Source organism: Hyperolius riggenbachi, chromosome 1 (genome assembly GCF_040937935.1).
Source record: "Hyperolius riggenbachi isolate aHypRig1 chromosome 1, aHypRig1.pri, whole genome shotgun sequence".
NCBI classification, from domain to species: domain Eukaryota; kingdom Metazoa; phylum Chordata; class Amphibia; order Anura; family Hyperoliidae; genus Hyperolius; species Hyperolius riggenbachi.
Genome location: NC_090646.1, coordinates 57,715,745 through 57,742,129, shown reverse-complemented (window position 1 = coordinate 57,742,129; position 26,385 = coordinate 57,715,745). Strand labels below are relative to the sequence as shown.

Sequence of the window (26,385 nt, the reverse complement as noted above, 5' to 3'; positions counted from 1 at the left end):
CCTGCTGTGTTTATTTACAGCCCTGGTATCACCGCTAGGTACCAGGGCTATTATGTCACGCTGCCTGCTGCCACACTCACACTACTCCTCCATTCCTCCTGCTGATGCTGCTGTCTGTCTGTGTTTCCCAACGCCAGGGTACACAGATTTACCTTCTGCTGCCACTCTGCCACCAGCTATTACGTCAAACAATAGCTGCTCACATTACTCCTCCATTCCTCCTGCTGCTGCTGCTGCTGTCTGTCTGTCTGTGTTTCCCAACGCCAGGGTACACAGATTTACCTTCTGCTGCCACTCTGCCACCAGCTATTACGTCAAAAAATAGCTATATCTGTGTAATTGGTTGTAAAACCAAAACTACAAAACCATAAAAAAAAAAAAAGGTTTAATTTTTCTCAGGTGCCCGGGTTGAAAACTGTGTTGTCCCAGTTGTGTATTGGACACAATGTGGGCTGCACGACCGCTGTCTGGGACCTCCTGCCTGCTGTGTTTATTTACAGCCCTGGTATCACCGCTAGGTACCAGGGCTATTATGTCACGCTGCCTGCCTGCTGCCACACTCACACTACTCCTCCATTCCTCCTGCTGATGCTGCTATCTGTCTGTGTTTCCCAACGCCAGGGTACACAGATTTACCTTCTGCTGCCACTCTGCCACCAGCTATTACGTCAAACAATAGCTGCTCACATTACTCCTCCATTCCTCCTGCTGCTGCTGCTGCTGTCTGTCTGTCTGTGTTTCCCAACGCCAGGGTACACAGATTTACCTTCTGCTGCCACTCTGCCACCAGCTATTACGTCAAAAAATAGCTATATCTGTGTAATTGGTTGTAAAACCAAAACTACAAAACCATAAAAAAAAAAAAAAAAGGTTTAATTTTTCTGAGGTGCCCGGGTTGAAAACTGTGTTGTCCCAGTTGTGTATTGGACACAATGTGGGCTGCACGACCGCTGTCTGGGACCTCCTGCCTGCTGTGTTTAATTACAGCCCTGGTATCACCGCTAGGTACCAGGGCTATTATGTCATGCTGCCTGCCTCATTGACTGCCTGCTGCCACACACTCATCCTCCTCCTCCTGCTGCTGAATTTACCTCCTGCTGTCTGTGTGTTTCCACTGCCAGGGAGCACATACAATGGCGCTTCCAACATGCGTGCGCCACCAGCTATTTGTTACGCTCAAAAATAGCTGCATTTCTTTAAAAAAATTTTTTTGAAAAGAGAAATAAGTGAAGAAGAAGACGATATAGAAGAAGATGAAGAAGATGAAGAAGAAGAAGATGAAGATGATGAAGAAGAAGAAGATGAAGAAGAAGAAGATGAAGATGATGAAGAAGAAGAAGATGAAGAAGAAGATGAAGATGATGAAGAAGAAGAAGATGAAGAAGATGAAGAAGATGAAGATGAAGAAGATAAAGAAGAAGAAGATGATGAAGAAGAAGAAGAAGATGAAGAAGAAGATGAAGAAGATGAAGAAGAAGAAGAAGAAGATGAAGAAGATGAAGATGAAGAAGATGAAGAAGATGAAGAAGAAGAAGAAGAAGATGATGAAGAAGAAGAAGATGAAGAAGAAGATGAAGATGATGAAGAAGAAGAAGATGAAGAAGATGAAGAAGATGAAGATGATGAAGAAGATGAAGAAGAAGAAGAAGATGAAGAAGTTGAAGATGAAGTAGATGTAGAAGAAGAAGAAGATGAAGAAGATGAAGAAGAAGATGAAGATGAAGAAGAAGATGAAGAAGAAGATGAAGAAGATGAAGAAAAAGAAGATGAAGAAGAAGAAGATGATGATGAAGAAGATGAAGAAGAAGAAGAAGAAGACAATATAAAAGAAGAAGATATAGAAGAAGATATAGAAGAAGAAGATATAGAAGAAGAAGATATAGAAGAAGAAGAAGAAGATATAGAAGATAAAGAAGAAGAAGAAGAAGTATATACAGTACTGAACAAATTTCTGGACACAACTTCTCTTTTCAACTTTTTTTTTTGAAAGGAACATCCCCACATAATCACTTGCTGTTGTTACTTGGAAAAAAAGAGGTTTCTTGCATCATTCACCCTCAAAACAAGTGTTGGAAGCTATTTAAGGCCATTTCGAATAGTCAGCTCGAATAATGAGCTCGAATACCGACTCGAATAGTGAGCTCGAATTCCGAGGTCGAATCGAATAGTAAAAATTATTCGACTGATCTCGAATAATTTACTATTCGAATTCGACCTAACTCGAATTTTGAAAAGGGGTATTTGAGCACCACTATTGACGCCTGCACTTTGATTGACATATAATTTCTTTATTCTGTTTATTCAGTTCTGGCCCAAACCCAATCTTTCCAATATAGCAAAGACAAATTCCCTTGATAGACGGTTAAATGCCTTTTCTGCATCTACTGCAACCATAACTGCTTCTATCTCTCGCTTTTTACAAGTATGGATCAAATTTGTTGCAGCGTAAATATTGTCTTGAATTTGGCTATTTTTGACGAAGCCCGATTGTTGCTTGCCCAGAACTCTATCGGCAACCCCGGTCAGTCTATTTGCCAATATTTTTGCATAGATTTTCACATCGCAATTTAATAGTGAAATTAGCCTAAAGTTTGCACATTCTAAATTTGATTTCCCTTCTTAAGGGATTAGTGTTAGTATAGCTTGGTTAGATTCTTTTGAGAAGGTAGCAGTTCCTTCTTTGTTATTGACCAAGTTGCTGAAAAGAGGGGCCAAAATATGAGCAAAGTGCTGATAGAATTCTATGCAGTAACCATCAGGGCCCGGGCTTTTCCCCTTCTGAAGCTTAGACACTGTTTCCAGAAATTCACTTTCAGTCACTGGTGTTTCAAGCATTTTGCGGTCACTATTATCTAAGACGGGTAGGTTGACATTTTCTAAATATTCTCGTGTGTTTGTGGGTTTTGGTATGTCAGTGTTGTATATACCTTCAAAGAAACTAGAGAATATCTTACCTATGGCTTCGGTGTCCTGAACAATGCTTCCATCTTGATTTTTTATTTGGTGGATGAAGTTATTTCTTTGTTTTTTGTTGAGTAGGTCTGATAGTATTTTACCTGGTTTGTTCTTCCCTTGTATGTACAGTTTTTTTAAGTTTTTGTACTCCTGTGAACATTTGTTATCAAGCAACTGATTTAGTTCTGTCTTAATCTTTGTGAGCTTAAGCAAAGTTTTAGATGAGGGCCAGGTTTTATGTTCTGCTTCTTCTGATTGTAGGTGTGCCAGAAGCTCAACAATCCTTTTCTGTTTTGCCTTTTTTTTCCTATTACTTACCTGAATCAGAATTCCTCTAGATACACATTTTAAAGTGTCCCAGAGGATCGATGGTGAAGTTACAGACATCAAATTGAATTTAATAAATTCATTTAATGACTCAGCTATCTGACATCTGGTGTCTTCTTCCTCTAGTAACGTTTTATCTAGTCTCCAGACTTTTTTCTGAGGTGATTTAAGGTCTAAATAGATCGTCATAATTACAGGGGCATGGTCTGAAAAAGTAATATGGCCAATTGAGACGTCAGAAACTGAAGTAATACGATTTTCAGGGACTAGGAAATAGTCTAGCCTGGAATAGTTTTGATGTACACTAGAGAAAAAAGTATAGTCTTTTTCATCTAGATTTTTAATTCTCCATATATCGACAAGTTTTAAAGTCTTGAGTTTATTTTTGAGATTAACAATGTCACGTTTGGGAATACATGAAAGCCCTTTGGAGGTATCATATTTGGGATCATTTCGATCGTGAGGTTAAAATCCCCACCAATAACGGATAAGCTAAGTGCTTTATCTTTGACTTTGTTGAGGAAGTTAGTCAAGGCCACAAATTAAAATTCAAGTTTGTTAGATTAAGGAATGACCCAAATACTTTTGAAAAACATATTCTCCTTAATAAAAAAATGGACAAAGCATTACCCAAACTTAATAGACTTATATGCCAAGGAGAAAGTCAAAATTTTACTCCACACTATTGTACAAAATGGGAAAGATGCCTCGGCCTTTCGCTTAAAAGTAAATGGGACACGATTTGGCATAAAAATTGGATGATCTCGGATATAGATCTCCAGCTTACCCAGTACAAGACCATTGCTAGATGGTACATTAACCCGGAACGTATACAAACATTTTCCAAACAAAGAGAACTGTGCTGGAGGTGTGGGCAGGAGGACGGGTCCGAATTGCACATGTGGTGGACATGTCCCATATCAAAGACATTTTGGGATAGTATAATATGCTTCTGTAAAAACCTGCTAGAAGGGGGCTTTAAAGTTTCTCCAAGTGAAGCTATTTTTGGCATATCTGAAGCAGGCGATAGTAAAGAAAGTGCTCTAATTAAAGAGCTAGGAACAAAAGTCGCAAAAAGAATGATAGTAGAAAAATGGGAAGACTCGACTCCCCCCCATCTCGATGACTGGTTGAACAGAATGGATCTGTTGTGTGGCAGTGAAATCAACGGCGGCATAGCAGATCACACACCTGACTTAGATTGTACTCAATGGGTCAGATCCTATAGGGACACCTGACGTTCAATTACAAAAAATTATATGGATAAGCAATAAGTATACATATAATAAGATGGGTTAGAGGCTACACTGTATAACACGAGTGGGGGTAAGAGTGGAAAAGTGGGGTGGTCAGGTGGATTGGGTCAGGTTAATATGGATGGGTTATGGGTTAAGGAAGGGTATGCTTGGTTGAATGTAAGAGTTTCTGAATGTATATTCATACTCGGTTGCAAGAACAACAGGTTATTACACCTCCCTTTTATTTAAGATATAGGGGATACAGGATATGGTAAGACGGGGTTAATTCCATAATGGGGAGGGTTGCGTAAGGGAAGGGAGGAGTTTATGGTTTTTGAAGCACGCATAGACATAAATATAGTGAAATAAATAAAGTTTCAACTATGTATGGCTCAAACAATGATGAAGGCATTTTTCAGCGCTGGATCGGGCATCCAAGTGACTATGTCATAAGCTGATAAACTTCCCATATCAAAAATGCATCTGAATTTGAAAAAAATAAATAAAAAAAAATTCAGCTCTTGGGAGATTTTAAATGTTTTTAAATTAATTGTTGGATAAGTCTTTAATAAACTCTTTTAATAATTTTGCACCAACTTGTGGAGAACTGACTGTGATTCATTATAAATTGGTCTCTGATGAGGGTATCCTTTGTCATGAGTATAACAATTGTTTTCAGCCCTTAAAGGAACAGAACACATATATGTTTCTATTTTGCTCTAGTTGCTGGATTAACAGAATGTCCAATGTACTCCTAATTTATTCCTCTTCATATCTAAAACTCAACCCCCAGGGATTAGCATCTATCTAATCTGGAATTGATAGGTGTGTGCATCAGGTTAATAATAGAGATGGCCTGAATAGTTCATTGGTGAGCACTATTCGGCAAAGATCAGGTATTTGTGCTTGCGGCGAGCACATGGAACTACTCGCCCCTCACCCATATATCATCATTGGGCTAAACTTTGACCTCTTACATTACAGTCAGCAGACACATGGCAGCCAATCAGCCTGTACCCCCTCACAGACCCACCCACCCCCTATAAAAACGCAGCAGCATCGGCCATGTTCCAGTCTGTCTTTGGCTAAAAAAGAGAGATGAAGGGACAGAGCTTGCTATAGATAGGGAAAGCGTGATCCTCGCTGGCTGATAGTTGTTTAATCATCCCAAACAGCCCTTCTGAGGGCTACTTCATCCTTCTGCTGTTTTTTTTGTGTGTGTGCAACACTCCACTAGAGTTGGGCCGAACGGTTCGCCTGCGAACGGTTTCATGCGACCTTCCGTGGTTCGCGTTCGCGTCCCGCAGGCGAACCTTTGCGGAAGTTCGGTTCGCCCCATAATGCACATGGAGGGTCAACTTTGACCCTTGACATCACAGTCAGCAGGCCCAGTGTAGCCAATTAGGCTACACTAGCCCCTGGAGCCCCACCCCCCTTATATAAGGCAGGCAGCGGCGGCCATTACGGTCACTCGTGTGCCGGCATTAGTGAGAGTAGGGCGAGCTGCTGCAGACTGTCTCTCATAGGGAAAGATTAGTTAGGCTTAGCTTGTTCCTGGCTGCATACCTGTTCTGTGAACCCACCACTGCATACCTGTACTGTGAACCCACCACTGCATACCTGTTCAGTGAACCCACCACTGCATACCTGTTCTGTGAACCCACCACTGCATACCTGTACTGTGAACCCACCACTGCATACCTGTTCAGTGAACCCACCACTGCATACCTGTTCAGTGAACCTGCCACTGCATACCTGTTCTGTGAACCCACCACTGCATACCTGTTCTGTGAACCCACCACTGCATACCTGTTCAGTGAACCCACCACTGCATACCTGTTGTGTTCAGTGAACCCGCCACTGCATACCTGTTCTGTTCAGTGGACCCGCCACTGTATACCTGTTCAGTGAACCCGCCACTGCATACCTGTTGTGTTCAGTGAACCTGCCACTGCATACCTGTTCTGTGAACCCGCCACTGCATACCTGTTCTGTTCAGTGGACCCGCCACTGTATACCTGTTCTGTTCAGTGAACCCACCACTGTATACCTGTTCAGTGAACCCGCCACTGCATACCTGTTCTGTTCATGTAACCTGCCACTGCATACCTGTTCTGTGAACCCGCCACTGTATACCTGTACTGTTCAGTGAACCTGCCACTGCATACCTGTTCTGTTCAGTGGACCCGCTACTGTATACCTGTTCTGTTCAGTGAACCCGCCACTGTATACCTGTACTGTTCAGTGAACCCGCCACTGCATACCTGTTCTGTTCAGTGGACCCGCTACTGTATACCTGTTCTGTTCAGTGAACCCGCCACTGCATACCTGTTCTGTTCAGTGAACCTGCCACTGTATACCTGTTCTGTTCAGTGAACCCGCCACTGTATACCTGTTCAGTGAACCCGGCTGCACTGCGGGCAGCTGCAACAACAAAAGAAAAGGCATGTACATGCGCCCATTCCCCTTCGTGATCATTACCTTGCCGTGGTGAAGGGGCTTGCGTATCACAATGAAGCAATGACCGGCGCCTAGATGAGTGTCTCGGGGGGCATACAAAAGATAATAAGGTCGTTGCTTCATTGTGGTCAGACCAAATTTGATCAGCTGGACAGTCACTGTTCTGTCATTCAGCTACATCAGCCAGGCGACCATATGGGCTGTAAAGCCACCAAAACCTGCACTCTTGCCATGGTGCGCACCAGTCCAGCACGGCCGTCACTACACAAACAGCTGTTTGCGGTGCGTTACACGGTGAGTTTGGTGTGTCAGTGTGAAGCAGTACCTTAATTACACTACCTGATTGATGTATACACATGCAAGATGTTTTAAAGCACTTTAGGCCTGTCATTTAGCATTCAATGTGATTTCTGCCCTTAAAACGCTGCTTTGCGTCAAATCCACATTTTTCCCGGGGACTTTAGGCATGTATCCCACTCCGCCATGCCCCCCTCCAGGTGTTCGACCCCTTGAAACATCTTTTCCATCACTTTTGTGGCCAGCATAATTTTTTTTTTTCAAAGTTCGCATCCCCATTAAAGTCTATTGCGGTTCGCGAACTTTAACGTGAACCGAACGTTACGCGAATCGGAGGTTCGGCCCAACTCTACACTCCACAGCCCACAGGCACCCACCACCATTGTGCCCAGTGCCCACTACAAGCACAATAGTGCTCCAGGTCCTGTGTTATTATCACTGTATTGTGTTTGAACTGTTGTAGCATTCTGAGTGACTGTCTTGATAGTGCATAGACCAGGGCCGGATTTCCCATAAGGCACTCTAGGCACGTGCCTACAGGCGCCATATTGGACAGGGGCGGGTCTTGAATGTGCCTCAGAGTCAAGAGCGGCAGAGCAGAAGAAAATCCACTTGCCCGCTGCTCACATCGCAATGTCAGGCTTGTCAGCTGCACAGCTAGTGTCCCGACTCCCCGCCTACCGCTGTATACATTTACCACACGCAGGACGCAGCACTACCTTTCAGCTGGGAGCAGACTATAGCAAGCTGGGATGTCGGGTAGATGAGAGCGGCGTGCACCCCACTGTCCCGGCTGGCTTTATTTATTTCTTCACTCCCAAGCCGCAGGGAGCTATTAGGGGAGAAAGTTAGTTATCACAAAGTCTGTGAAGGGGGAGGGAGGAAGAGAAAGCAGAGACAGGCTAAGTACACAAAGCTCCATCCTCCCCTCCCCCCTCTCACATGGTGCAGGCAAAGGGTCTGTAAAGTGACAGCCGAGAGGTGGAGAACAGCACCGCTGTTACACAAAGTGGACTGGCATTAGAATGATTGCTGCACAGTGTGTGGGCTACAGCTCTGCCCCCCTCCCTCGTGTCTATTCGTGCAGCCTGTGCCCGGGTCTGTTTGAAGATACATCACAGGACCAGCGTGCAGTAACAGACTTCTTGCAGTGCAGCCAGTTGCAGGGACAGAGTAAGTGACTGACCTATCATTCACAGGCTTGGGACCTTTGATTCTTCCCCCTCCTTTTCATAGCAGAGACTACAATGCTCCCCCCTCCCCTGCTTCAGAACAGCGTCCCCTGCACAGGCAATCTTGTGATGCTATACAGTGTGTCCATAGGGTGATGGGCAGCTCTGTCCAGCTGTCCCCTGACCTGATCAGATGTCATTGCTGCTGTAATCAGGTCAGGTGACAGCTGGTCAGTGCTGAGGGGACCCCCTATGGAAACACTGCTGCAGGCCAGGTCTAGGTGTCAAATGGGGAGGGGAACCACTTGGGGGGGGGGGGGGGGGGATTGAGAGTAATGTAGTTTCTCAGCTAGAGAAGCGAGTATCTCTGTTAAAGGAAATATTAGGAATTTGAAAGAAAATGTGATCAGCCCCTGTCCCTCGCCACAGCTCCGCTCCCGGCCAGTCGCGCAGGGTCCCCTCGGTTGCAGATGCCGACCTACCAAAGTCGGTATCTTCTGTGTTTGCACAATCATGCTTACGTAGCCGGGAGCTTTCTGTGCAGGTGCAGAAGTACTGTACCTGCGCACAAATCTCCCGGCCACGTGATCGCAAGCGGCGCTGGCGCAAAAGATACTGACCTTGCCAGGTCGGCATCTGCAACCGAGAGGACCCTGGGGGACTGGCTGGGAGCAGAGCTGTGGCAAGGGACACATAGCCTTCCAGGGGCTGGAGGAAACGACAGGTAAGTAGATCGCATTTTCCACATTTTCACAAATGCCTGATATTTCTTTTAAAGGATACCTTACGGCTAAACATATCCTCAAATTGCCTGTGTGTGTGAGGGGAGTTGTACATATGCTTACTGTACCGCCCGTGGGCCGACATCTGCCTCTGTTTGCTTGTTTTCCTCCCCATTCTAAGGGACCTGGTTGGCGCCCTCTGACCCAGATATACTATGCTGTGCATGCACAGTATGTCCACTTGGGTGCCTTGTGACCGCGCTTGCTGGAAACCCCAAGTGCTTTACATGCGCACTCCTGCACCAAGACGTACCCGGTGGACATACTGCGCGTACACAGCATAGTATGTGAGAGTCACAGGGTGCTGACCAGGACCCTTTGAACGGGGAGGATAACGGACAAACTGATGCAGATACTGGGAGATGCAGTAAGCATATGCACAACTCCACACACACACAGGGCGTCAATTTGTTATGTTTAGAATTAAGGTTTCCTTTGAACACTGATGAGGCTCCTATTATAATAAGTGTCACCTGTAAGGATCAAGTTCAGTCCTTAGTGTGACATCACTGTATACCCAAACAGTGTGCTGTTTCTATGCGGGGAGGCATGACACAGCTGCTTCCCCGCCTATAGCCTATATTTGGTAAATGCTTCATGTCATTGGCAATATCTGCATATTGTTGATATTCTCTAATTGCCTTTGGTAATATCTACATTAGCTGGCGTAAGAAAAGGGGGCGTGAGTTGGGGGTGTGGCTTATGCTAATGGGTGGGGCTATAGGCTCCTCAGCTGTAAATCCGGCCCTGGCATAGACAGAGCCTACTGGCACAGAGCCACACATGTGCCCACTTAGATTGATACGGAATTGTGCGCCACATAAATGCATGTTTTTTTCCACTTCTGCTGCAGGGCCTCTGTTATTATCACTAAATTGTGTTTGAAGTATTGCTGCATTTCTCAGTGTCTGTCTGATAGTGCACAGACAGCACACTGGCACAGAGCCACACACATGCCCACTTACGTTTATATTGAATTGTGTGCCACATAAAAATCCAAGCACATTTTTTCCACTACACTCTCCAGGGCATCTGTTATTATCACTGTATTGTATTTGAACTGTTGTGTATCTCGGTGTGTGACACTACACAGCCCACTGACAACCAGAGCCGTGTACACTACTGCTTTCGTTGTTGCCATATTCAGTTGCAGCCACCTCCATTGCATTACTTACTTTTTGCAGGCACAGTACCCCAATTAAAAAAAATTCCAAGCAGAGGCAGGTCACCCTGCAAGTGTCCTCGAGGTCGTGCTGCTGTAATTTCCTGCGGCCCTGGAAGAATGCAATGTTCAGAGGGCATGTACCCTCAACACCCACATTTCGGAGGATGTGGTTGACTGGCTTACACAGCGCATCACATCTTCTACAGCTTCTGCACAGAACCTACTTAACGCACTGTCCTCCTGCTTTGCTTCTGGTACCCCACAACAACTTACCACCACTATGCGTCAACTTACCAGATGCTATGCGCCGATTTGCGCTGGCTGCATCAGGACAGGTAACGTATAAATGCACACAGGGGGCAAATTTATATATGGGGGCAGCGGGCTCAGGCGATTCCCTGAAGATTTCATGCTGAAATGGGACAGGAATTGGCCTGTAGTGTATGGACAGAATTGAGAAGAGACACATTTATCTTTAATCAGATTCGATTAAGAGATACATTTGTTTCTTTGTCGAGTCTGCCCATAATGTTTAGGTATATGGGCACATTAAGTCTCTGGGAGGAATTGTTTTTTCAATCTTACCAACAAGCCTCCATTTTAAGAAGAACAGTGGAATGGTGTGCTCCATTATCAACCAAGAGATGGGTGTCACTTGAGCAGGCCTTTTCTCCCGTAGAGCTTGATAAACTTCCCTGGATTGAGATGGGGAAGATTGACTCTTCTGCATTGGGTCACCCCTTTGTTGTCTCCTCTTTAAGAACCTTTTATTCATTGGCTAGAGATAAACATTAGAAAGTGAAGGTAGGCTTCACACAATGTCCAATAAATATACAATCTATATTAGGTCATAAGTCATTAAGTCATAAAGCCAGAGCATCATTGGCTGATGTCAGTTCCTTCTGTTCTGAGGCACGAGTCGCCCAGCTCCTGCACTGCCCAATGCCCATGCATAGGAAGATGAGCAGATACACACTTCTTGTGCTAGAGATAAACATGTTGTGACCATCCCTGGCCCCTTGACCTCAGTTCTCCAAAACCCCTCCTTCCTCCCTGGAATTGATCCTCGTCTTCTTCCCAATCTATTGGAATGTACATTACGAATGTGAGATGTTACAGCAAATGGTAGATATAAAACTAGAAAGCAGCTTTCTACCCTGGTGAAAGATGGGAGTTCCCTTTTGGAGTTTTTGTTACTAATATGGCCAAGCATTCAGATTTGGGCACCCTGCTCACTGGCTTCCTGTTAGGTTTCCTCTCAAAGGCATACATTCTCATCATGTCGCTATTATTATTGAATGGCTCTCCCCAATTATATCAATTCTAAGGGAGGAGGATTTTGCTTTTGGGAAAATAACTATCTCAGTAGGACTGGGGCAAGGTCCTTACTCATTCACAGGGGTACCCTCATTGTGTGAATGTAGGAGCAACGTTACAAGGTCTTATCATTATGGTATAAGACTCCAGCATTTCTGTTTAAGGCATGATTTGTGCAAGACAATAGATGCTGGGGGACGGGGTGTGGATCTTCTGGAGGTGATTTGCTTCTGGTCATGCTCCAAATTGGTCCAATACTAGAAATATCTCCTCCATGTCAATTCCCCTCTTTCTTGAAGTCTTTCTGACTTTCTTAATCCATTTAACCAACACTGCTAAAATCCCTGATCCCTGATGGACATTTGATAAACTTCTTAGTGGCTAAAACAAGTGGATAGGATAGCTGACATGGAGGATATCACCCTTACCTTCCTGGATAAAATTGACACATATGTTTTGATTTGGTCTGTGTGGGTGGAGTTCATCGTAAATACTCATATGAGTACAGGAGGCACCAGTGTGAGCTACATAGCCCATGGGCCTTTTTTTACTTTACATTTTCTACTTACTTATTTTTCTTGACTCTTTTTTTTTTTCTTTCTTTGGCTTAGACCTACTGAGCTGATACATGTATGTATAGGTAATACGGTGGTGAGTTGGCGCACCCTGTTTCCGCTCAAATTCCCGGTAGTGTTAAATAATACTATTCCCCTCAAAACTGTAGCAAGTCAGAGGGAGAAGTAGGTGCCCAGGAATTGCTGTACTCTTTTCATAGTTTGCTAATTTGCTATATACATGTCTGCATGATGCTTTGATAAGAGTGTAATGATAAAAAAAAGATAAGCTTGGTGTGGTTAATTATTCACATCGATAAGAACATCTAGCTGTATTCACCAAATGCACAAAAACAAGAGTCAGGCAAGACAAGTAGTGAGTAGAGATAGCCCGAACTGTTCGCGAACAGTGGCGTAGGTAAGGAGCTGTGGGCCGTGATGCAAGTTATACAATGGGGCCCCCCAAGCACTCTACACATAACAATAAATTTGGTGCCAGACCTGCCAATGGCAACTACAGAGGTGCAAGAAGGGGATGCGGAACAGCTTGTTAAAGATTACCATTATTCACAGTATATATAGAAGTGATTATTATGAGCACAGGACCAATAGAAAGCGAATACTGTAGTTGAGGGAGGGCCCTTTAGGGCCCCTCTGGCCCAAGGGCCCCAATGCAGTCGCAAACACTGCAACTCTTAGTGCTAAAGTTTGTTAACTGAAAATGTGATGTTCCGGCCAAAACTAGTGGTGAGGAGTATTGTAGGGAAAACTAATATAACGTTTATTGAATGATATTTAGAAATACATGTTTATGATTTTCAATGACACTGTTTAAAAAAAACCTGTAAGAAAAAAAAATACCGGGTGAGGGGGGTATTTACCTCAAAAGGAGGACACCTCTGGATCCTAAGGAGGCTTCTCGCATCTTCCTGTGCCTTCTCGTTCCTGCACTGGCTTCCCCAAACAGCACACAGTAATAATTTTTACATCTCTGCTTCTGTGCAGGCACAGTACCATCGGGAATTGCCAAGCCCAATCTGGTCCAAAGGAGCACCGATGTAAATATTATTGCCGTGTGCTGCACTACTACTTTGGTGGATTTGATAGGGGGTTCCAGCACTGGATCAACTCTTAGGAGGAACAGGCAAGTCTTCTTAGGATCCAGAGGCTTCTCCCCCCTTCCTTTCCCTACAGGTACACTTTAAGCAAAAGGTTTTTGGCATTTAAATCTGGTCTTACCAGAATAATGTAACATTTAGGCAAAAATATCAGCCCGAGTATTCCAACACTAGAAGATATTATGGCAAATATCTCTACTAGCACAGCACTCTTTCCTGTAGCACTCATATAAGCTGGGATAAAAGTGATCCACACACTGCAGAACACCAGCATGCTGAAGGTGATGTATTTGGCCTCGTTGAAACTATCCGGTAAGTTCCTGGCCAGGAAAGCCACCATGAAGCTAACAGCTGCTAGAAGCCCCATGTAACCCAGGAGTATGGAAAATGCCAGTGGAGAACCTTCATTGCACTGAATGACAATTTTGTCTTGATACAATTCAAAGTTACTTTCTGGGAATGGAGGAGAAATAGATAACCAGAATAAACTGACCAAAATCTGTATGAATGAACAAGTAAAAACAACACAGTTGGAGATTTTTACACCTAAGAATTTCCTCCAGGAACTTCCAGGCTTAATAGCTTTGAAGGCTGCATAGACCATGAGGGTTTTGGCTAGAATGGAAGAAATAGCAGTGGATAAGATGACGCCATATAAAGTGTGTCGTACCATACAGGTGGCATGCACTGGACGACCTATAAACAAAAATACACAGAGGAAGGTCAACATGATGCAAGTGAGTAAAAGAAAACTTAAGTTGTTATTGTTGGCTTTGATAACTGCTGTGTCCCGATATATGATGAACATGCCCAAGATGACTGAAGATTTCACAAACAGCAATGCTGTGACAGAGCATAGAACGAGGATTATCGGGTCATTATTGTAGGAGAGGAATTCAACTTGCTTTGGAACACACTGATTCTCATCATTTGGCCACTGGTCTTCTGGACACTTCATGCAAGATCCTTTATCTAGAAATAAAAAGCTCTCATTAACAGTCAATTATATTTTTTGCAAATAATAGAAAGGATTACAAAGTAAAGTATCAGCCCCCTGTGTCTATTTGTCAGCCCCCTGTGTCTATTTGTCAGCCCCCGTGTCCCCGCTGTGCCTGGCTCGTGTCCCTGCCTGCGTCTCCTCCCTCCCCCTTGTGTCTCTGTGGCCCCCCCAGTGCAAACAGCGGCAGCAGCAGCTTACCTCCTCCATCTTGCCCGCGGCGAATGAAGACATCCGGCTTCTCCGTGCGGCTTCCTCTAGTGTTAGGCTTCTAATGACGCTTCATTGGTGATGCGTCATTAGAAGCCCGGCACTAGAGGAAGCCTCACGGAGAAGCCGGATGTCTTCAATCGGCGCGGGCAAGATGGAGGAGGTAAGCTGTTGCCACTGCTTGCACGGGGGGCCACAGAGACACAAGGGGGAGGTAGGAGACGCAGGCAGGGGGGAAGCCAGGCACAGCGGGGACAAAGGCAGGGAATCCCCGATGGCGGCGGGTCGGCGGTTCGTATCGGTGGGCGTTCGTAAGTTGGGGATTCCCTGCCTTTGCCGTATAAGACGTAGGGACTTTTTCTCCCCACTTTTTGGGGAGAAAAAGTGCGTCTTATACAGCGCCAAATACGGTAAGCATCCGGAGCACAGGCTGATCCAGCATGTTCTTATTTCTGCTAAGGTATACTTAGCCTCTCAGTGGTATAAGCCCACTTTGAGTTTTCTCCCAGTATTAACTAAGCTGGGCAAAAAACACCAAAAAAGATCAACACCACAGTGGCGGACTAACTAGACTTTTTTTTATAAAACCTGGGACTCATGGATTGAACGCAGAGCTGCACTAGATGATGAGACGTGGTAGACTTATCTCTTTATCCTTTATGGATTCATGGATTTGCTCACTTAAAGGGATACTGTAGGGGGGTCGGGGGAAAATGAGTTGAAGTTACCCGGGGCTTCTAATGGCCCCCCGCAGACATCCTGTGCCCACGCAGCCACTCACCGATGCTCCAGCCCCGCCTCCAGTTCACTTCTGGAATTTCTGACTTTAAAGTCTGAAAACCACTGCGCCTGCATTGCCATGTCCTCGCTCCCGCTGATGTCACCAGGAGTGTATTGCACAAGTCCAGTATGGTCTTTGGTCTGCGCAGTATGCTCCTTGTGCCATCAGCAGTAGTGAGGACACGGCAATGCAGGCGCAGTGGTTTTCTGACTTTAAAGTCAGAAATTCCAGAAGTGAACTGGAGGTGGGGCCGGAGCATCGGTGAGTGGCTGCGCCAACACAGGATGTCTGCGGGGGACCATTAGAAGCCCCGGGTAACTTCAACTCATTTTCCCCCGACCCCCCTACAGTATTCCTTTAAGGGATGGCTCTTCCCTTTGACCATACTTCATGATCACCATAGTTGGGGGGGGGGGGATTGGATGGCTTGAAAATTTGTGTTTTTCTTCTCTCTGGCAAAAATAGTTATTTCATATATCCAATATTCCTGATTTATCCTTAATGAGGCTGGCAAGTTACATTAGTAGAATATGATGTTGTTTTGCTCCGCTTCAGACTATTATCTGTAAATTACTGATTTGCTGTACCTGCATTGCTATTTCTCAATGCCTGTGGGATGTTACCGACGGAATTTGGATATGTGATGTTGCTACTTTATTATTCATTGTTTCTATCCGTGATAAACATTATATACAACTAGTCAGGAAACCTGTTGGATAATGAGCGCTAGAGAAATGCTACTGAATACCATCAACAGCCACATTCAGTTTAGATGTCCCTTACTCGGGGCAGTTTCGAGGCTAAATTGAACCCAGGGCGAGGGTGTAAAAATTGTGCCCCCCACCTCCCTGGATTTAGGAACCTATACTCTTTATGGACAGTCACACAGCCACAGGTCACAAGTAGATATGCCTACTTACTGACCAGCCACTCTTCCAGGAGGAAGCAGAGACCAGAAAAACACACAGGCGAAGAGAGCTCAGAATGCTGACTCGACAATGGGCGCCGGGCACAGCCTGCAGTACCTCAGAAGCAGGCAGCCTAGGAGGAGTCAAGAAAGTTGATTGTGCTGGTAATCTTCTTTCTCCTTCCATTTGGCTGCACCCCGCATCACCAGCTTCCTGGCGGTAATGTCCCTCTGCCTGCACCACCCTTCTTCTACTTGCCGATCTGCACCCAGGGCAGTTGCCCTGCCCACACTGTCCAAGAACCGGTCCTGCCCTTACTGATCAATTCTGCCAGAAACCTAAATTGTGTATTATTGTCCCCTAGTGTTAGGAGCCTTCTTATCAGGGATCTGCCAGAACTGATCAGCTAAAATGTTACTTCAAAGGCAGTAACGGACGAGGGGCACCACTTATTCACTCTCCTACACTCTCCGTAAAACACAACTTAAACCACCATTATTGAATTATTTTGGACCTCTTAACCACTTCTGTACTGGCAGTCTCTGGCCCCGGAGAGGACCAGAGACTGCTGATACCAAAGAATGGTGCCTTCCGACGAATCGCCGCACATACCCACTGCTCCCACTGGTCACACCGCTCCTCCATCCCCACAGTGCCCTCTCTCTGCCATCACTATGATGGCAGAGCTGTGTGCATCAGTAGCCGCTTTCATTTGCTCCAGATGCTTTTTTTCAATGTAAGCCAATGGGATTGGCTTACCGGTATTACAGGGTCAGGAGCCAATGATATCGGCTCCTGTAACAGCTCTGCCGTCATATAGAGTGATCTGCGGTAGGGAGAGAGAGAGAGAGACGATTGTTGGGAGTGGGAAGGATAATTGAAAATTACACCCTCGAAGGTATAACAGGATCTAAACAGGTTTTAGATTTCAATCATTGAGGTTCGGAAGTGGTGAAAGTACCAATGAGCACACAATACACCAAGAATATTCTACCTGACTCGCTGGAAATTTCTCCATCCAAACACTGAATACAGTCAAAGCAGCAGTGGTGCAATCCTTTCTTCAAGGCTCTTCTATAGCCTTTAGGGCAATCTTCAGAGCAAGCGGAAGTGGGAATCTAACACAAAAGAAAGTAGATTCGGAACTCAACCAAACTAGCACAAACACTTCAGGTCAACCCCTTCTAGCTTCAACAATTCATGGCCTTGATTTACTGGATTTACTAAAGGGTGCTAACCTAGTTAGCATGCCTAAAAGCTTTGGATGTGCAAACTAGGGTGCTAAGTAGTTTGCACGTCTAAAGTTGTTACCGATCGCGTGCAAAGTTTAGCGCTACGCGGTGCGTGTGAAACGTTGCACCAGTGCGCACATGAAACGTTGCACCGTTCATGTGTTAAATAGCTTATTAGGCTATTTTGCAAGCGGACGGTGCAACGTTTTGTGCGCACCGCTAAACTGCGCGTATTAGCACGTGCAAAGTGCCTTTGCACATGCTAAAGGGCTTTTCACTGGTGTGCTAACACTTAGCACCCTTTAGTGAATCAAGCCCCATGTATTTAATTGTTATTAAAAGGTCTTTGTTACTTAAAATTGCAATCAGGCATTTAAAGGAAGTCTGACGTGCGAGGTAAATGGTGGCTGACATATTTAATTTCTTTTAAATAATACTGACTGATCTCTTTAACTGCAGTAGTCTCTGAATCACATATCTATATTAAGCATGCAGCTAATCTAGTCAGACTTCAGTCAGAGCCCCTGATCTGTTTGCTAGTTCAGGGTCTGTGGCTAAAGTATTCAGATGATGGCCACCACCAGATCAACCATCAGATAGATTCCTTTGATTGAATCTGATCAGAGAGATGGATATATTGCCTGCTTAGAAACTCAAGACAGATGGAAATCTATTGGACATTATCCAAGTACTGTGATTGTCTGCCTATTGCGCCACACCCCCTTGTAATGTGCCCACCCACATGTGGGTGTGGCCCTTTGATTCCAATGTCTGGGGTCTTTTTAAATTGCTACCGTGAGCACCTCTATCACATGACACCACTGCATGTAGTGATGTCAGTGCATTCAGTGGTGTCCAGGATCCAGAGGCTTCCATCTCTTTAGGTACTGTAAGTATGTGATTCTTCACCTGAGGATCACGTCAGGTTTGCTTTAAGACATTTTTCTTGTGCTGTCTGAATATTTAGTCTACACTATGCAGGAGGATGCAGAAATGTTGAATACAGTGTATTCAACATAAACAAGACATAAAGTAACTACTAATGGTGCTTGTAATAGGTCGATAACGACTATGCAAAATTTGGCATAATTTTTTGATATTACACATTGCGTGTAAGTTGTAAGTTACATACATTTATGAATCGTAATTAAGCCTGCGTAAAAGTATTTGCATCTATTCGCGAATGTTCTACACATGCGCAGCTATTAGGTAAATATTCAATGCGAAAAATGCGTTTGTATGCAAAAAAAGAAATTTGCGTTCATCAGACAGTAAACTGCACACGCACAGCTATTTAAATTTTCAATTCAAAAAATCCGTTCGTATACTTAAAAACTTTTGTGAACAAAAATTGCGTAAAAATTCACTATTATGCATACTGGTAATTACGGTTATTAGTTACATTTAAGTGCAACATTTTTTATATGCAAACCGCAAAATTCACATTACAATTATGATGCATAATTGCAAATTACTATGTGTAATTACGCCTAGGCGTAATTTTTGCCCACCACTAATAACTACAAATTCTGTGAATTGTCGACTTTTTTTATGTAATATTTTACTTGATTGCTCATTTTTATCATACTAACCACACCGTGTTTCCAGCCTAGGAAAGACCTGTTGAATAACTTGAGACCCTGTAGTTCAGAGGATGATGTATTAAAAAGACCCATTATTCTTATCTTCAACCCCTTATGTGTAAAAGATGCGTAATTCTGTATGCTGTAAAGTGTGCCCATTTCTCCTTTCTCATTAAAATAGACTTCTTCCCCAACAGGATCCTGAAAATGGACTCTTCTGAGAAAGCTCTGAAAGAATAAGCATTTATTAGCAAGTATTCATTCTGTTAAGGTTCCTATCTAGGTTCCACAAATCTAAAGATAAAACTACTGTTTGAGGTAGACATTTAACATTAGGCAATTTACAGTATATGGATTCTGTTTGTTCTCCAATTACCCCCGGATTCTGTTTGTTCTCCAATTCTTTACAGTATTTGATTGCATTAAACCTGAGACGAACAAAAAAAAAGTATGAATTGTATGTGTAGTACGGATAATGAATAGAACATTGCATCATACTGTCACAGTTGCAGTTTTAAAACCACACTCTGCTTTTTAAAGTGGTATTGTCACCATAAAAATCGAATTTCAACAGCAACTGGTCTGAGTGTATTAAGTGATAAAGATGCTAATCTGCATTCAAAATTTGCAAAACTTTTTCTGCTGTTTTGGTTTGGAGTTATCACATACTTTAGGAGCACTGGTCCTAGTGCCAAACAGTGCCAAAGAGTTGAATGCTGGGAGTTCTTTTTATCTATAATATATTCCTCTTCTTCCATTTATTTCCCTGCCTAGCTGCTTATCAGAAACACCCTCTGATTACTTGTGTTTACAAGCAAGGCTAAGGTAACTCAGTGATTGGATGTGTAAATAAAAAAAAGAGATGGTGCAGCTGTTAGTATACACCTCAGTGGGAGTGTCTGAAGACTCTGGGAGGAGGGCAGCTAATGAATACACAATGAGCAAGAGAAGGGAGTGGGGAAAACAGGAGTCAAGGAGGATATGATGTCAGCATTAGCTTGGCAAGATGGCCACTGCCAAGAATAGGATTTTCTGCTTTTCCTTTATAAAATTCACAGGAATCATTACGTAGATAGCGCAATACATCTGTTATGTAAGTAGAAGTAGTATTTATCTACTTATATATGTGTTTTTTATTTCTAGGTTAGCATGGGTGTCGCTTATTCTTTAAGCTATAAAACAAAGCAGAAATAATGGCCCTTTGAACTTACCTGCAGTAAAAACTTATCACAAGCTGTCTCTCACTGTTTCTTGGCTGTTTAAGTGCTACTGGAAAACAATATGAGACTCTTGTCTTTGCTACTTATGTGCTATTAATTTTCTGTACTACACATACAAATCATTATATCATAAGTTTATTTTTGCTTCAGGTTCCCTTTAAATTAGCTGTGAAGAGAAGAACAGTTTTGCTGTAGTAACGTGGTATTCCACGTCATTCCGGTAAGGCCTTTTTTTGGCGGTGAGATGTGGCGCAGCCGACGCACCACACCGCTGACGGTGTGAAGCCGGCCTAAAGAAAAATACTGTTTTTTATTGTCTCCAACTTCCATATTGAATAGTTGTTTAACCCTTTAGCAGCCAGTTTATTTAGAGGCTTGCAAGTGCTCCAGTCCAATTTATTTTAGCACATTTTTTAAATTACTTCTTTGTTAGATTTCCTAGCTTCTAACTAGTACTGCTGTAATGTGTATTTATGGCTACTTGTCCATTGGGGGCAGTGTGAGACAATAATAGAGGAGAAGCTATTTTTGGGAAAATTTTCTCAGAATCAAAAATATCATTTACGATGCAAAAATGACTAAAGTTAACAAGCAACACTGCTAAACCACCCTCCGCCTTGCGATTTTCATATAGTGGGGTGGAGAGCTAAACAGCCCTCAGTTTGGTGTCTGGGCATTTGCATATAGTGGGTGGAGAGCTAGGCAGCCTACTTTCTGGTAATTTACATATAGTAAGTGGAGAGCTAGAAAGTGCTCTGTCGGCTAATTTACATATGATGGAATGGAGTAGTGATGAGCGTAATCTAATAATTATGATCAGGCTTGCTCAAATCCGAATTCGGGAGATACCCGGATAGTTCTCTCCAGATATCTCCCAGTAAAGCTGTGCGGGGGAGGGAGATTGGGGAGGTCAATCTTAACTGTATGACGTCTTCTTCGGTCCGTCCCTGGCGCCTCCCATGATGCGCTCCAAGCGCCGCACGCGCCGGTCACGTGACTACAAACACTTCCTCCTTCAACCGAGAAGGAGGAAGTGTTTGTAATTACGTGACCGGCGCATCGTGACCGGCGCATGCAGCGCTTGGAGCGCATCGTTGGAGGCGCCAGGGACGGACCGACGAAGATGTCATACAGGTAAGATTGACCCCCTCCAACCCCCCTCCCTCGCACAGCTTTACTGGGAGATATCCGGAGAGAACTATCCGGGTATCTCCCGAATTCGGATTTGAGCAAGCCTTCCCGAATTCGGATTTGAGCAAGCCTGATTATGATTATATGAAATGTCATGTAAAATTTAGCAATTACGGCCATACGTTATTCCAATTTGGAAATTCAATTGATTTTGCAGAATCCCTTCGTAATTTCCTGTAATTTCATGCCAACTTTAGTGGTTAATAGCAAAGCCCTCATACATGCTACTGTTACCAAAATTGCTATGTATGTTAAAGGGAATGGTGGGAACAAGTCAAGAAAAGACCTTGTAGTTTTTGAGAAAATACATTTTACATATTTAAAGCAAAATGGTGTTTAAACTCAGCAAAAAGTCATTTTATTGGGTTTAAAAACTATTTTCCTATCACAGATAGCAGCAGCAATCACACACAGGCATAAATTCAATGGGGAAATGAAAGTACCACTCTTACAAAACTTTTACAATTCAGCTAGATTAGCCCACATTTTAAGTACCTCTTTCAGGGATCACTCACCCAAATGGAAACTAAGTCCGAAGAAGGCTTATTAGCCAAAAGCTTACTTTTTATTTTCCTCTAAGTTATCCAATAAATGGTATTATCCTGATTAAAAACGTCTAGCTTTTACTGATGGCTGACATGTTACAACACTCTACTGCTTCCAAATGGAAAAAGATTGATAATTCTCTTATTTAGAATAGAAGATCTGCTCAGGCTTTCCTCCCTTCCAGACCTCATTAGAAAAATATATAACCCCATTAAAGCTAGTTGTCTTAAATGATGGAACATTTAGAGGTTTATGTATAAATAGATCCCCTCCCACTACACGCTGGCTCCCATTACTGGTAACCCAGTTTTTACCCCAGGCCTAGATCCAAGACTCTTTCCATAGTGGACACATAACAACTTCTTAAAGGGAAGGTTCACCGTGGTTTAAAAAAAAATAAAAATGCTAATGCACTTACCTGGGGCTTCCTACAGCCCGTGGCAGGCAGGATGTGCCCTCGGCGCCGCTCCGCAGGCTCCCGGTCTCCTCCGGTGGCGCACCCGACCTGGCCAGGCCGGCTGCCAGGTCGGGCTCTTCTGCGCTCCAAAATGCAACTCACGCGGGTGCGCTGACGTCATCGGACATCCTTCGGGCTGTACTGCGCAGGCCTGCCTCCCACGGGCTGGAGGAAGCCCCAGGTAAGTGGATTAGCATTTTTATTTTTTTTAAACCTTCCCTTTAAGTTCAAAGATCTCTTACAGACCAGAGGTATACATTCACTGAATGATTTTCTGGCCTCTCACAACCTCCCTAACACAACATTTTTAGACATACTCAATTAACACATTTCATATTACATCAATGAGCTAGGAAAAATGTTTCACAAACACTGGTATTGAACAACTAATGCTATCCAAGGGGTGTATTCAGAAAGTCATTTCTGTCATTTATAAACTTTTTCTGACCCCCTCAAAGTCAGGAGACAAGGATGTCAGGTTGCATGGGAAAAAGATTTGAGAACACAGCTATCAGAGAACCAATGGTCACAGATATAAAGGAACACAGCCAAGTTTACCAAAACCTCTGATGGAAACCTCCCTGAAGGTCTTTTATAGGACCTATTTGACTCCCTCTAAACTTAGCAAGTTTTCTAAAGCTTCGTCTGACGTATGCTATAGAGAATGCAGGGATAAGGGAGAATTTCTTCACATTTGGTGGACTTGCCCCAAAGTCTATAATGTGTGGAATAAGCTTTACCATTACCGACTGTGTGGGGAATTTTGGGCAAAACAAATTACCCCCCTCTCCATTATCTGCTGTGCTCATTCTTAAGCTGCATGATTTACCTAACATAGAAAATGTATCGTTTGGGAAATTTTTTGTACTTGCTCATGCATTTTGCCTAAATGCGGCTTTCCCAGATGCTTGGGAAAAAAACTGACCCCCCCCTAAAAAAAAAAAAATCAGTGATAAACACTTAAAAGAATATCTAACCAGTTTGCTTAAAGGCAAGGGGTTCTCTTTCTTTTCTTTAATATTTGGAAGCCTTGGATAGATTCTCAACATGATTTTCACATACTCATATCTCCAACACCAGTCGGCTAGATTGCTTGGTCGTAATTTTCACATAACTTTTCTTTATGTATAGTGAGTCCAGAGATACACACAACCCTATCCAGTTAAAATAGAACTTTTGTACACTATACCTATTGTATCTACCAACAATTTAGATTTGCTTGCAGTTATCATCTTTCTCTTAATCATGCAACAGTTCCACGTAGGAAGAACTAGTATCAACAGTTATTCTATGTTGTTTCATCACACTTTATACTAGTTAGGTTCATAAATATTTGAACAGAAACAACTTTTTTCTAATTTTGGTTCTTCACATTACCACAATGAATTTTAGATGAAACAACTCAGATGCGGTTGAAGTGCAGACTTTCCGCTTTAATTCAGTGGGGTGAACAAAACGACTGCATAAAAATGTAAGGCAACTAAAGCATTTTTTTAAACATAATCCCTTCATTTCAGGGGCTCAAAAGTAACTTGATAAATGAAATAACTGGAAATAAAATGTTAATGTTAAAAATGAATTATTAACTTAAAACCCTTTGCTGTCAATGACAGCCTGAAGTCTTGAACTTATGGGCATCACCAGATGCTGGGTTTCTTCCTTTTTAATGCTCTGCCAGGTCTTTACTGCAGCAGCTTTCAGTTGCTGTTTGTGGCCCTTTCTGTCTGAAGTTTAGTGAAGTGAAATGCATTTTTAATTGGGTTAAGATCAGGGTACTGACTTGGCCATTCGAGAATTTTACACTTATTTGCTTTAATGAACTCCTGGGTTGCTTTGGCTGTATGTTTTGGGTCATTGTGCATCTGCATCATGAAATGCCACCCTGTAAATTTGACTGCATTGAGCTGGATTTGATCAGACAGTATGTCTCTGAACATCCCAAAAATTATTGGGTGTCTTGCATTGTGTGTTGTATCAGCTGGATCGTATAAAGTTCAATACGCACTCAGCAATAAGTCCCCAAATAAGACCCCCAAACTTCAGGGTGGTTTACTGGGAGTACCTCCTGAACAGCTGAAAGGCCCCAAGTCTGGCAAAGTACGTATGTCTCTAAGGTTCTTAGGTCTCCTATATGTTACCATTGGTCTCCCAGACACCACCGGACCAGGTCCTTGTCATGCAATACAATTGGCCATTGCATATGCATGGCCTGATTTTGGTTTGCAAGCTTGTGCAGAATATACATCAACAACCCGTATGTTTGCATTTTGACAACACAAATCACAGCTAATCTTCTTGCAAAGGATCTAGCTAACCAGCAACTGTATTAGTTATTTGGTGATTTGATCAAGCCACAACGTCCTCTCTCTGGACGAAGTTATATATCTTATCACTGATTAAGTATAATATTGGTTGTATTACCTTGTGGAGGTGCTTATTATATTTAAGATGGTCTTTTCCATGGCTTCTGGAGAAGTATAATTGCATTTCATGCAATGAGTGTGCCATGGCATAGACAGCTTTGTACACATTATAAGTGGTTCCAAACTCATCAGTGTAGAATAGCTTATTACTTAACTCACTTAAGTGTTTAGTATTGTTGCATTTGTGCAGGTTTAATCCAAACATTTCTATTATTGCAGAATTCAGTATCTGGTTTGAAGTTAGGCAATGTAAATACATTGCAAGGATGTGTTCCAGTATAATGTCATTTGGACGGATAGCAAGACTAACATCCTCCAAATATGTCTTTAGCTGTGGAATTTCTTGTTTTATTGGCGAAAATGCCAAACTTCCATGCCAGAAGCCTTCAAAGTTTGATGACAGCATAATGTAAGCTGTGAGACCAACCGATAAAAGAAACGTTTTGTCATTAAAGCCATTGCATTCCAGCCCAATGAAATGTATTGTGGAGAATTCAACTGAACAGAGTACAACAATTTTTGAAGTTGATTTGTCAAATGTGTCTTTTTGTTTAGCTGTTTCTCCCTTATTAGGTACGTAGATAACAAACTCAATACAGATATCATACACAGCAGCCACTTTCTGGAGCTCCTGACTCTGTTTTACCCCAGCATCCTCATCAGAGGTAATTATACCAATCCAGGTCCAGCTGAAGTGTTTTAGCAATTTTACAATTGCCACATACTGAATGTGATCACTGGGAAGAGTTTGAAAGAAGGATGGATACAGTTGCTTGTTGGTTAAAATAGGATCTGTTGCACCGTAGCTAATCTGTGTTATATTAAAACAAAAATGAAAGACAGTTATTGAGAACATTGTAATTTCTAGACTTTAACGCAAAAGGAAATCTTACACATCACACCACAGCCGGCACACAACAGACCACGAGCCCTGGAATCCAAACTTTTCGTCACCATACCAGATCCCCCACCCCCACGCACATGCCTTGCCTGAACACGCATGCAGAATAGCGCAGGCACCACAGTAATATTTACCTGCTCCAGTGCTGCTGGTCTCCTCTGTGCATCACAGCTGCACACTCTCGGCTGCCATTTGCCTGGTTCCTGATCATGTGACTCGCATCGGTCATGTGATCGTGAGTCAGCGAATGGCAGAAGAAAGTGCACAACTGTGAAGCATGGGAGAGACCCACAGTGCTGGAGCACGTAAACTTTACTCTACTTATTTCAACAAGAAAAAAGCTCCAGGAGCAGCTCACCATAGCCTAATGACATCCTGTAAGGAATAGCGGAGATGCCGCCGCAGAGACAAGCGGCATGGCGGCTATCTCCGCGTTTCAGACGGCGGCCTCTGCCGCTCGGTTAGATGCTCAAGTTATGCTTGGTCTTTCCATTGCTCACAGGTTAAGGGCTACGTGCGCGCGAGCAGACCGACAGGACCTTTATGCAGCT

The 26,385-nt window shown here is 43.3% G+C and overlaps 1 protein-coding gene across 1 annotated transcript in view; it reads right to left on the bottom strand.

Annotated features, from left to right (window-relative positions):
* LOC137553020 (vomeronasal type-2 receptor 26-like) overlaps window positions 1–26,063 on the bottom strand; it is a 70,224-nt gene extending 44,161 nt beyond the window's left edge. The window contains exons 1-3 of the mRNA XM_068271428.1: window positions 25,969–26,063; window positions 19,442–19,524; window positions 13,507–14,357 (exon numbers count right to left, since the gene is read on the bottom strand). Of these exons, the coding sequence (XP_068127529.1) occupies window positions 13,507–14,357; window positions 19,442–19,524; window positions 25,969–26,063 (1,029 nt within the window). The remainder of the gene's footprint in view (window positions 1–13,506; window positions 14,358–19,441; window positions 19,525–25,968) is intronic.
* Window positions 26,064–26,385: the final 322 nt, after the last annotated feature.